The following is an 11,784-nucleotide window of genomic DNA, read 5'->3' on the forward strand; positions in this document are numbered from 1 at the left end:
GCGAAGCTCCAGGTAAGCAACGCGGCAGCGCCCTGGCTGCCTAACGAGCGGCTTGGCGGTGCCGAGAGGAGCCAGCCCATCCCGGCACGCCGGGCATCCCCCGCTGCTCTGGAAATACCCGCTGGAGAGAGGAGCAGGAACAGCTTTTGCCGTCGCTGGGTTTCAGCCCCTGAGCCAAATGCATCTTGACGTTAGGAAAGGAATACATTTGCTCAGCCCCTGTCATAGCACCGCGCCCGTCCCCGCGTGTCTCTTCGACGGTAAGTTCCCCGCTCCCCCCCAGGGGCGGCCCCGGCATCGCTCGACCTCTTGGGAGGGGGAAACTGAGGCACGGGGTAGCTTCCAGGCTTGTGTTGGCAGACTGGGTGCTAGGGCAGGGTGAGAGGCCGGGACCCCCCTCCCCACTGCTCCCTGCCCCAGGCTCTGCCGTGCTCTGGGCCGAGGGCTCCCCTGGCGCGGTGAGGACAGGGAGCTGCGAACGGCTGAAGATGCACAGAAAGGCTCCTGCAGGGCCACTAATTCATTTTCCAGACATTTAGGAATAACAAAATGTTTTAATGATTTCTTAGGGGAATTAGGGAGACATATTTTTGTCCTCATTAAATTTTCTCCTGTGCTACAAGAACCAAATGTCAGCTCAGTTTCCAGAACCCAGTTATCTTCCCTCCCTGCGTGCACCCGCCGTGTTCCTCCTCCTTGCACACACGTGCACACCCCAAACTGTGATCTCCACACACACACCCTTCCTCTTTCCCCCCCTCTGCTGTCCCACAGCATCCTTCCCTTGCTCCTTTCTCCCCTCCTGCTCCCCAAATCCTCCCCCTGCTGTCAGTTTGTCCCTGCCAGTTACATGTCCGTGTGTCTCTTGTTGGGTGAACTCTTTGTGTGGCACTTTGTAAGTCCTGATTCGACGTTTTTTGGCTTTGAATGGCTGCTGTCAACACAAATCTCTGGCAGAGCCTGTAACAGAGCCTGATTGCTCAGCAAGTATTTTGATAAGTGAGCTGGTGTGTGTCTGTAATTACGGGAGAAAACCGTAAATCTTTGGGATATTGTTCACACAGATGTGGTGTGAAGGGAAGGGGGGAAGCAGTAAAATGTGTTAAAAGCATAATTAATGTCATTGTTGTTGGGGATGATTTGATTTAAGGCTGACTCCAACTGGTGGAGGGATTCGTAGGGTGCCAGTAGATGTGTTTGTGCAGGTTGGGATGGGGGTGGAGGAGGTGACACCCCAGGGGGAAAGGGGTTGGCACCGTGGGTGTGCTGTGAAGGTACAGGGGTGCACATGGATGCACTGTGAATGCACTGTGAAGGTACACGGATGCTCTGTGGATGCACATGGATGCACCACAGATGCACTGTGGGTGCCCCATGCTCCCCTTGGAGCTGGGCAGCAGCATGGAGCAGTTGTCACCCTTCAGCCCCCAGCATGGAGACCTCTGCCAAAGGCTGGGTCAGGGATGAGCTGTGAGTCCCCAGGGACACAGGTGCTCCCTGGAGCTCTGCCTGCTCAGGAGAAGGTGCTGAGCACCCAGGACCTCCCCAAACCACCACAGGTGTCTGGAGCTGCTCTGGTAGCCACACAGTGCTGTGGTGGGGTGTCTGGAAGAGAGTCTGCTGATGGCACAGACCCTCTCCAGCAAGGGAGAAGACCCCTGGTCCTGCTCTCACCATGATGGGGACACCAGAAGTGACCCCTGCCTACCGTCCCCATCCCTGCTGGTGGCACTGCTGGTGCCACTAAAGGACAGCCAATAACGCCAGCTAGTGGCAGGACTTATTATATTTATATATTTATATATTATATTTTATGTTTTAGTATACATCTTACATATTCCCTCCAGTCCAAACCATTATATGATTCTATGTTATATTCTATTTTTAATATATATGAAATACAAGTACATATGAAAAATACATATAAGATAAGTGGGGGAGCATATGAGGCAATAGATAAGCACACCTGGGCCTATTTGTGGCAAGGACTTGCTGGCACGTGTCACCATGAGCTGGCAGGCAGGTCGTGCCCCAGGGTCCCATTTTGGCACGTGCCTCTGGTGTCACCACCGTGGCATCAGTGCCATCTCCTCTCACCTCTCTCCAACACTGTCCCCTGTGCCATGGTCAGTGTCCTGAGCCCTCCTGCATGGCTCCATGTGGTTTCTGAGGTCCGTGTGAAGTTGGCATGAACTTGGTGTGAGGTTGGCATGAGCTTGGTGCCCAGCCCCTCAATGCATCTAAACACATGGTGCCTGGTGGCAGAGCCGACCCCACAGCCAAGGATGGCACATTCCCAGCATGGTATTGGCATGATAGAATTAATCCAGCCCGGGCATTTGGCATCAGAGCTGCCCCTACTGACATGGGTGGCAGAGCTGGATCACCACTGGCTCTTTTCCCTTCCATAAACCCTGTTCCTGTTCACTGCACCCTGGGATGTTGGCTCTGAACGGGGAGCAGCGGGTGGGGGAATCACCCCAGTTCTATCTCAGCAGCAGGGCTGGGGCTGACAGGAGGGAAAACACCAACCCCTCGAAAATCCCTGGAGCTTCATTGCTCAGGCTGGTTCCTGACGTTTTATTTCTCGGGGCAGAGGTGAGAAGAGTTACCAGAGCAGATCGAACAGAGCCTGTCCTGGCGCTTATCCCTGCAGAGGTGGCTGGCACTGAGCCTCCTGCCAACACCCCCCGGGCTGGGGAAGGGTGGGGGGACACCCAGCCCCCACAGCCCCTGAGCTGGGGCCCTGGAGCGCGGGGTTTAATTAGCCGTGTCGTTATCTCAGCTCGCGTACTTACGGGTGTTATTAATGGCTGTGAGAGCATCCAGTCTGGTTTGGGACCATGCCACAGCACTGTGACACCCTGCCGTGGCACGCTCCAGCACCCGTGGGTGGGGAAGTGGCCTGAAGGGTGCTGGGAGCCACAGGATGCCATGAGCACTGGGAGGTCCCAGCCAGAGCCAAGTCACCTGTTCAGTGCCACAGGCAGCACTGTGACAGCAGCACTCAGCACCCTCCTCTGGCTGGAACCTGTGGCCAAGCTCTGGTCAGGGTCTCTGTGGTGTCCTGTAGAGGGAAGAGAGGATGTTCCCTGTGGAAAAGGATGTGCTGGGGTCTCTTTGGTATTAGCACGTGGGGCCCAGCAGTCGTTCACTCCATGCCAGTGATGCTGTGGGATGGGAGGGCAACAGCTGGTCAGGGGGACCCCCAGATTCCATCTTGGGGGACAAGGTCCTGGCTTTGCTCCTTTGCCAGGAGCATCCATGCTGGGTATTCACAGCAAGGCTCATGGGCCAAATCTTGCATTTTTGGGGCATTTTCACCCCAAACACACCCAGTGCTGCAGTTGTGCTGGTGCAGTCCCAGACCACCCTGAATCCCGTGGCACAGCCCTGGTGGTGCTGGACACCCTTCATCCTGCACCACTGCTGTCTCAGCAGAAGATCTGCTCTGCATCCTGTTCAGAGCAGGGACAGCCAGTTGTTTTGATTTTTTTTTTCCATCACCATTCTTATTTTTCACCCTTGGATGCCTGCCACGTGTCCCTGCTGTACAGCAGCACACCCAGCTCTGTCCCACTTCCCTGTTTGTCTAACTTCATGACCCTGGAGAATTCAAATCTATTTTCTTTCCTCTTTTTTTTTTCCTAAACAAAAAAAAACAACAAAACACAAACCGAATCCTCAAACCTATATTAACCTGGCTCAATAGGAGGCATTTTCTTGAACTTATTAAAAAATCCAGACTTGTAAATTAATTTGTTCATGTTGTACAATGGCAGTGCAGATGGACTCATTAGCATGCACACAACAAATAATTATAGATGAATTTTTAGCTGGCCTGCTTAATGGGCTTGCTGGGTTAATTATGTCAATGTATAATTACATCAGCCCTGGGAGACATAATGGCACACCCTGCTGAGCAGACACCAGCTAATGATGGTGTAATGCTGACAGAGGGAAGACGGACGGCTCTGCGCGCACCTGCTTACCTCGGCACAAACCCAGGGCCATTGTCTGCGCCCAAACGGGGCCACCAGAGCTGTGGGTGTCACCGGCTCGCTGGGGAGGTGACAGGACACCCTGCAGGGTCTGGGCAGGGAGCAGACATCCCCATCTCCCCAGCACACCAACAGCTTTGTGGATGGCGATAGAAAACATGGGACCAAGGTGTGTCCCCATGGCACCTGGCACCCCTTCCTGCTCTGGTTTTACTTGGGGTGCTGAGGGTGGCTGCCTTGGGGTAGGTAGTGAGGATAGTGACAAAAGATCCTCGGGGAGGTAGGAGGGGCTGTGGCAGGTGTCCCTGCCCCTCGTTGCCACCCTTCTGTCCCACAGACCCTGCTCCTGTGCTGGAGGCTGCCCGGAGCCTGGAGGACCGGCTGCAGCAGCTCCAGCGCCTTGAGCCTGAACCCACCCCCCTGAAGGACCTCGGTGGCCCCTGGAAGAAGCACTCAGAGATTGTCATCATCAAAGGTACCCTCAGGCCCCTTGCCGGGGGCCCTGGGGGGCCGCCGCTGCTGTCCCCAGTGCCACTGTGTGCAACGTGTCCCCCCGCAGGGCGCAGAGAGGGGACATCACCCGCGGCCGGGCTCGTGGCAGCGGCCAAGGCCCCGCTCCCCAGCGTCGAGGGCAAAGCACCGAGCACTGACACCTCGCTGCAGAGAAATGAGGCAGAAAAGCAAAAGTACGTGAGTACAGGGGCTTGGGGCCTCACACCCCGCGGCCGGGGTCATTTCAGGGTACCTGGGGGACACATCGCTCTGTCCCCACTCCTGACTGTCTGTTCTTCCCTCTCCTCCTTCCCTTTGCACCTCCTTTACTGTCTGGGTTGAGAGTGGACACATCCTGCCCAGAAGCCTGATATGTGGTCTTGGGCACTGCAAGCGTCCGTCTGTCCATCCATCCCCAATCCCAGGCAGTTTTTGGGCAGAGCAAGGGCAGAGCCCTCCTGTTGGCCCCTTATGCCATCTCCCTGGAATGTGGCTTTGCTGGGACAAATGGGTTAAATCCAGGTCGGCAGATGAACCTCATTAAATGGCCTTTTAATTTGGAAGATCCCGGCTTTCTTGGTGCCTTCATTGTTATTCCTTAACATGCTGCACTGGGAAACAAATGAGGAATCTTTAAACCCTAAATTGCAGATCTCTGGGAGTAAGTTCCTGGCAAGTGCAGGCTATAAATAATGCAGAGCAACTTTTCCCTGATTGCTTCCCCTCCCTCTAATTAATAACAGGCAGGGGTGGGCTGCCACCTCCCCAGAGGGGTTTCAGCCCCAGGGACTGGAACCATTTCCAGCTCAAAATGAATTTTTTTACAAGCAGGGCAGTAGGTCCTTTAACATCACAAGGTAACATGACTTGAAGGCTTTCCAGTGGGTCTTCTCCCAGCGTCTTGAGAGTGGGGATGCAGCGAGGGGGTCCCCGGGGGAGCTGGGGGTGGGCACAGTCGTGGGGCTGCCAGCACCCATGGGTGATGCCTGTCTCTGGCAGGGGGCTGCAGGAAGCACAGGTCACTTTGGCCACGCGGCTGGGAGAGGCAGAGGAGAAGATCAAAGTGCTCCATGCAGGTAAGGGGGCTAGGGCAGGAGATATTAGCCATGGTGGGGGGATCAAGCCCTCACCCCAGGACTCACCCTCCTCTTCCTCTTCCCAGCACTGAAGGCCACCCAGACAGAGTTGCTGGAGCTGCGGTGTAAATACGATGAAGAAGCTGCTTCCAAGTAAGTCCTCAGTGGTGCCTGGATGTTTTTGTGTGCCCGAGGCCAAGCTGAGCTGCCAAGTGGCTTGAGGAACTGAGACACTTCAAGTGACCTCAGCAGCACCCCAAGTCACAGGGGTCCCTAGAGCAAGCCTAGAGCAAGAGCCCTGGCTGGTGCTGGAGAGCTGTGTCTGTGCCTCCACACCCGCTGACACCTCCTGCTTTCTCATCACAGGGCAGATGAAGTAGCCATGATCATGACAAACCTCGAAAAAGCCAACCAGGTGAGCCAGGAGGTGACTTTCCAGCCAGCACAGGGCATGTACCCCTGCTTCCTTTCTGCCCTGAGCATCCCCATGAGCTGAACATTTATCCCCAAAAATCGTGACCAGGCTCGAGGACTGGGGAGCCCTACAAAGGGGGGGTCTGGTTTTATTTGCCTGGTGTCCTTTGAACCAGGCTGCTGGGACCCCCCCTGCCCCATTTTGGGGGGCTCACTGGTGTGTGTGGGCTTCTGCAAGGCTCCATTTTGGCTGCTGGAGCCAGTGTTTGTCACCTCCAGCCTTCTGAGCATTTTAGGGCACAGTCCACACCAGCCTGGTGTTGGTTTCTGGCATATTAGGTCTGGTTCTAATTCCTACTCATTAGTTACATTGACTACTGAAATGTAGGTACAAATAAATGTGCATGAATAAAAAAATAGGCTTAAAGAGCAATTTGCATGTAAATAAGGCCTTTTGGGTGGAAAAAAAGCAGTGTCCTGGAGGTGGGCTGCAACCAGTGCCCAGGGTTTGAGCCTGGGAACCATGTAAGGAGCCAAAATCCATGGAAGGGTTTATGGTGATGGTGGTGGGAGCAGGGTGGGTCGGTGGGGGTCCTGGGGCCTCGCTTTGCCCTGTGTGGGGTGGGACAAGCCCCGGGTGCCCGACCTGAGGGGCTTTCTGCTCTCTTGCAGCGAGCGGAGGCGGCGCAGAGGGAAGTGGAGAGTTTGCGGGAGCAGCTGGCGGCCGTGAACAGCTCCCTCCGCCTGGCCTGCTGCTCCCCGCCGGGCGCTGCCGGGGTGAGGGCACCCCTGGGGGCCACCAGCACCCCTCAGAGCCACCGGGAGCATCTGTCACAGGCAGGAGCACCCCATTGCCCTTGGGAGCATCCCATAGCAGCCAGGAGCACCCTAGCATGTTCAGGAGTATCCCACTGTGCTTAGGAGCAACCCATTGCATTCAGAAGCACCATTTTGCATTCGGGAGAGCCCACCGTGTTTGGGAACAAGCCAAAAATGCCCATGACTGGGGTATTTTTCCTCCATGGAGGTGATAGTGTTGGCCATGCCCTGCCTGCAGCCCCAGGCTCTTGCAGGGAGGAGGATATGCACCCCCTTAGCACCAAGCAGATATGACCGGGAGATCAGTAAGGGCAGAGAAAAGGTCTGTCCTTGCACGTGGCTGTGTCACTCCAGGTCTCCATCCCACAGGGCTCCTCATGGGATTGCTTCTGTTGGGGAGGGTGGCCCATGTCCCTGCATCAGGTGCCTGGGAGCTGATGGTGTCCCCTCTCCCGGCAGGACAAAGTGAACTATTCCATGTGCTCAGGGTCGAGGCTGGAGGCAGCTCTGGCTGCCAAGGACCAGGAGATCCTGCGGCTGCTGAAAGATGTGCAGCACCTTCAGAGCTCGCTGCAGGAGCTGGAGGAGTCCTCTGCCAACCAGATCGCTGAGCTGGAGGGGCAGCTGGCTGCCAAGAACGAAGCCATCGAGGTGCGCCCGGAGGGGCTTGGGGCTTGCTGGGGTGCAGGGGACGTGGGCCCGGCTGTGCCAGGGCTGTTCTGGGAGCTGGCTGCGAGGATTCCCCTCCTCTGCTCCACAGAAGCTGGAGGAGAAGCTGCAGGCACAGGCAGACTATGAGGAAATTAAAACAGAGCTGAGGTATGAGCTGAAACAGCATCTGCACCCGCTGTCCCCGGGCGGCCAGTTGCTGCCAGCACGCGGGGCTCACTGCAGCAGCCGTCACACACGGTGGCTCGATGGCAGCGGGAAGCTGTGCCCACCAGGTCACCTCCCTTGTCTCCCCCCCAGCATCCTGAAGGCGATGAAGGTGGCTGCTGCTGGCTGCAGCCTTCCCCAGGCAAGTGCCGCGGCTCCCACCGACGCGCTGGCTGGGCTGGGCTGTGCCTGCCGGCCCGGCTGCCGGCGCCTCCGCCGCCTTTTCCCATCTCGGCTTGGCTCCTTGCAGAGCATATCGAAGGCAGAGGAGGCCCTGCTGCTGGGGAAGGAGGCTTTCTATCCCTCGCAGAAGTACCTGCTGGAGAAACCCAACATGCTGTCCAGCACTGGTAGGGTTCCCTGGTTCTGTGGCATCCCTGATCCCACCAGGAGCAGCCCTGGGAATGGGGGTGGAAGGGCTGGGTTGTGTTCCAGCTGTGGGAAGGAGCCCAGAGCCATCCATGGAGCAGGGAGGATGGTAAAGGGGTGGGATGGCACCTGGGAAAACTGAGGCAGGAGATGCTTCGCTGAAAGGCATGGAGCTGTTGGATTGAGGCCAGAGGAAGCCATGGAGATGGTCAGAAAACTGGAGCAACTCTGCTCTGGAGACAAGCTGAGAGAGTTGGGGGTGTTCAGCCTGGAGAAGGGAAGGCTCCACTTTTTACAGGGGCACGGAGTGATGGGATGAGGGGGAATGGCTTTAAACTGGGAGAGAGGAGATTGAGGTTAGACATTAGGAATAAATTCTTCACTATGAGAGTGGTGAGACACTGGAAGAGGTTGCCCAGAGAAGCTGCGGTTGCCCCATCCCTGGGGGCAAGTGATGTGTTCAAGGCCAGGTTGGATGGGGCTTGGAGCAAGCTGGTCTATTGGGAGGTGTCCCTGCCCATCCAAATGGACTGGATGATCTTTAAGTTCCAGTCTGGGATTCTGTGACTGGCGCCACTGGCTGGGGGGAGTCTAGTGTGTCTCCCTCTCTCTCGTTTGTCTCTAGAGGAAGATCACTCCGAAGACGAGGCAGGGAAGGATTCTCTGGGCCTGGAGCAGCCATACCCGTCCCCTCAGCACGCCCCGTCGGACGAACCCTCCTCCCCTGCTCCCCTCCCTCCTCCGCCCGGCCTGGCCCCTGACTGCCCCCGAACTTTCTCTCTGTCCCCCTTCCCAGGGGGCGAACGGCTTTTGGGGGACCCCAAGACCCCTAACCTCCAGCCACCTGCCTGCAAGAGCGAGAATGTTGGGGGGGTCCCACCTTTCCCCTCCACTTTCTTGGGGGCTAAAAGCAGCACTGGGCCCCCCAGCACTGGGCCCCCCAGCACTGTGCCGGCCCCCAGCCCGCCCAGCGAGCCGTCCGAGGGCAGCACGGGCAGCTCTGCAGAGGAGGAGCAGCTGGACACAGCCGAGATCGCCTTCCAGGTGAAGGAGCAGCTGCTGAAGCACAACATCGGGCAGCGGGTCTTCGGGCACTACGTGCTGGGGCTGTCACAGGGCTCTGTCAGTGAGATCCTGGCCCGGCCCAAGCCCTGGCGCAAGCTGACGGTGAAGGGCAAGGAGCCGTTCATCAAGATGAAGCAGTTCCTCTCCGATGAGCAGAACGTGCTGGCCCTGAGGACTATCCAGGTGCGCCAGAGAGGTGAGTGGTTGGGGTGGCCCTGGCCGGTGGGTGCTGCCCCATGCTGTGGCAGGGATGCCCGTCGTGTGCTGGCAAGGTGGGCAGTGAGGCCATGCAGAGTCACTGGTGGCACATGGGGATTGTGCCTCGTGGTGCCCCTGCTCAGGGTGCAGCCCAGAGAGTGTCCTGGGCTGCATCATAAGCAGCATGACCAGCAGGTCAAGGGAGGGGATTGTCCCCCTCTACTCTGCTCTGCTGAGACCCCACCTGGAGTAGCATGTCCAGTTCTGGGGGTTCCCAACACAAGAAGGACATGGAGCTGTTGGATTGAGGCCAGAGGAGACCACAAAGATGATCAGAGGGCTGGAGCTGCTCTGCTCTGGAGATAGGCTGGGAGAGTTGGGGGTATTCAGCCTGGAGAAGAGAAGGCTCCAGGGACACCTTAGAGCACCTTCCAGTGCCTGAAGGGGCTCCAGGAAAGCTGGGAGGGACTTGGGACAAGGGCAGGGAGTAAGAGGATGAAGGGGAATGGCTTTAAACTGGAAGAGGGGAGATACCGATTAGGCATTAGGAAGAAATTCTTCACTATGAGGGTGGTGAGACACTGGAACAGGTGGCCCGGAGAAGCTGTGGCTGCCCTGTCCCTGGCAGTGTTGAAGGGCAGGTTGGATGGGGCTTGGAGCAACCTGGTCTAGTGGGAGGGCCCACGGCAGGCGGGTTGGACCTGGGTGCTCTTTAAGGTCCCTTCCAATCCAAACCAGTCTGGGATTCTGTGATGCTATGAAATACCCCAGGGGGCAAGGAAATGGCATCAATTAACAACCCGTCATGGAGGCTGCATCCCCGGATGTGCTTTACTCATTTATTCTGACAAGTGCCATTTAATTATTCATCAGGCTGTTTCGTGGTGTATGAATCAATGTGCTGGGAAATATTTTGTTAAAATAATTAAGTCTTAATGCTGCAGGACCTTGGTGTGGTGTCGGTGCCACCATGAAATGGTAACAGGAGTGGTGGCTCCTGGTCCCGTTTTGGTGGTGGCAGCTGGTCACCTGGGTCCCCATGGTGGCAGAGGGGGAGAGGGCAATGCTGGTCCATGCATCTGCTGGTGTTTCAACCCAGAGGGCTTTGATTTGTCCCCTGGAGCCAACCCAGTGTTAACCCTTCAGGAGGGCAAGGTGCCAGGGATTGAGGCTGTGGTCCCCATGACCATGTCTCTGCTCAGCACCTGGTACACTGGTGGGAAGCAGGTGCCCTTGGATGAGATTAGCAGGGTGGCCAGGAGATGCCATGCTGGAGGTAAGAGCTGGCAGCGGAGGCTACCAGGAGTCCCCCAACTAATCAGGAGTGACATTTGTCTTAAAACCAGCATCTCTAAAAATAACTGAACACCAGGAGCAGTAAATACTTCCTGACATACAAGTGGAGCTTGTAAAACCAACACTGGTGACAAAGCTGTTATCCTGCCCCTTTGATCAGGTAGCATCACACCACGGATCAGGACGCCAGAGACCGGCTCTGATGACGCCATCAAAAGCATCTTGGAGCAGGCAAAGAAGGAGATTGAGTCGCAGAAGGGAGGTGGGTGCTGCTGTGGGGCTGGCCCCAGGGGAGCAGTACCCAGAGGGGTGGCTGAGTGCTGCGTGGCTGTGGGTCCCATAGCACACTGAAACATCCACCAAATCGCTGGTGTCTTGCATGAGGGTCTCTGCCTCCCCTAGGTAATGTTAACCAGCCTCTGCCAGCCCTGCATGGTCCTGGGCAGGGTGGCACTGGGTGCCCAGCACCAGGTTATCCCTGCAGCTGAGCCAGCAAGGACTTTATTTGGCATTTCTCCTGCTGACACCCATAGGGATCTGGGACATGGTGGGAGGAAATGCTGCTAAATACTGATGGGAGACTCTTCATGCAGCAGTATTTGTACCTGGGCTTTTGGAAATTTTGGATTTGCTCTTTCCTCCCCCCTGCCCCAAACCAGATGATTAAATGAGGATGCACAACCCATCTGGCACAAGGAATCATTAAAGCAGCTGCGCTCACAGTCAATTACAAGAAATGAAATACATTAAACCAGGTAGTCTGCTGAGAAAGCAGAATCCTGGAGAATTAAATTAGACAGGAACGGTGGAAAAACAGACAGGAAAAACAAACATGTTTGTCTATTGCCGTTGTTGGTAATGGGATTTATTTTGCCATCATCACAAAAGCAGCTCACTTGGAGCTGAGGGTGTCACAGCTTTTGCTTTGTGGGTGCTGCTGCTGGTCCTTTTGATCCGCTCCTGCTCAGTGGAGACCACTTGAAGCCAGATTGGGATAAAATCCCTTTTCTCCTGCATTTTGAGTTATGGCCGCATGGCAAAACGGCATGTGCTGCTCCTGGGGGCTCCTCACACTCCTTGGTTTTTTTTTTGTTTGCAGGGGAGCCCAAAACGCCATCGGCGTCGCAGGCAGTGGCCAACGGGGCGGGCGGCAGCAGCTCCGAGGAGGCCATCAACAG

At 56.4% G+C, this 11,784-nt stretch overlaps 1 protein-coding gene across 1 annotated transcript in view; it reads left to right on the plus strand.

Annotated features, from left to right (window-relative positions):
- CUX2 (cut-like homeobox 2) overlaps nucleotides 1-11,784 on the plus strand; it is a 20,213-nt gene that overhangs the window by 4,183 nt on the left and 4,246 nt on the right. The window contains exons 3-14 of the mRNA XM_009998452.1: nucleotides 4,339-4,476; nucleotides 4,561-4,687; nucleotides 5,493-5,569; nucleotides 5,656-5,722; nucleotides 5,936-5,984; nucleotides 6,656-6,760; nucleotides 7,262-7,453; nucleotides 7,563-7,621; nucleotides 7,772-7,820; nucleotides 7,929-8,028; nucleotides 8,673-9,308; nucleotides 10,767-10,872. Of these exons, the coding sequence (XP_009996754.1) occupies nucleotides 4,339-4,476; nucleotides 4,561-4,687; nucleotides 5,493-5,569; nucleotides 5,656-5,722; nucleotides 5,936-5,984; nucleotides 6,656-6,760; nucleotides 7,262-7,453; nucleotides 7,563-7,621; nucleotides 7,772-7,820; nucleotides 7,929-8,028; nucleotides 8,673-9,308; nucleotides 10,767-10,872 (1,705 nt within the window). The remainder of the gene's footprint in view (nucleotides 1-4,338; nucleotides 4,477-4,560; nucleotides 4,688-5,492; nucleotides 5,570-5,655; nucleotides 5,723-5,935; nucleotides 5,985-6,655; nucleotides 6,761-7,261; nucleotides 7,454-7,562; nucleotides 7,622-7,771; nucleotides 7,821-7,928; nucleotides 8,029-8,672; nucleotides 9,309-10,766; nucleotides 10,873-11,784) is intronic.

Source organism: Chaetura pelagica, unplaced genomic scaffold (assembly GCF_000747805.2).
Source record: "Chaetura pelagica isolate M959 unplaced genomic scaffold, ChaPel_1.0 scaffold585, whole genome shotgun sequence".
Classification (NCBI taxonomy): Eukaryota; Metazoa; Chordata; class Aves; order Apodiformes; family Apodidae; genus Chaetura; species Chaetura pelagica.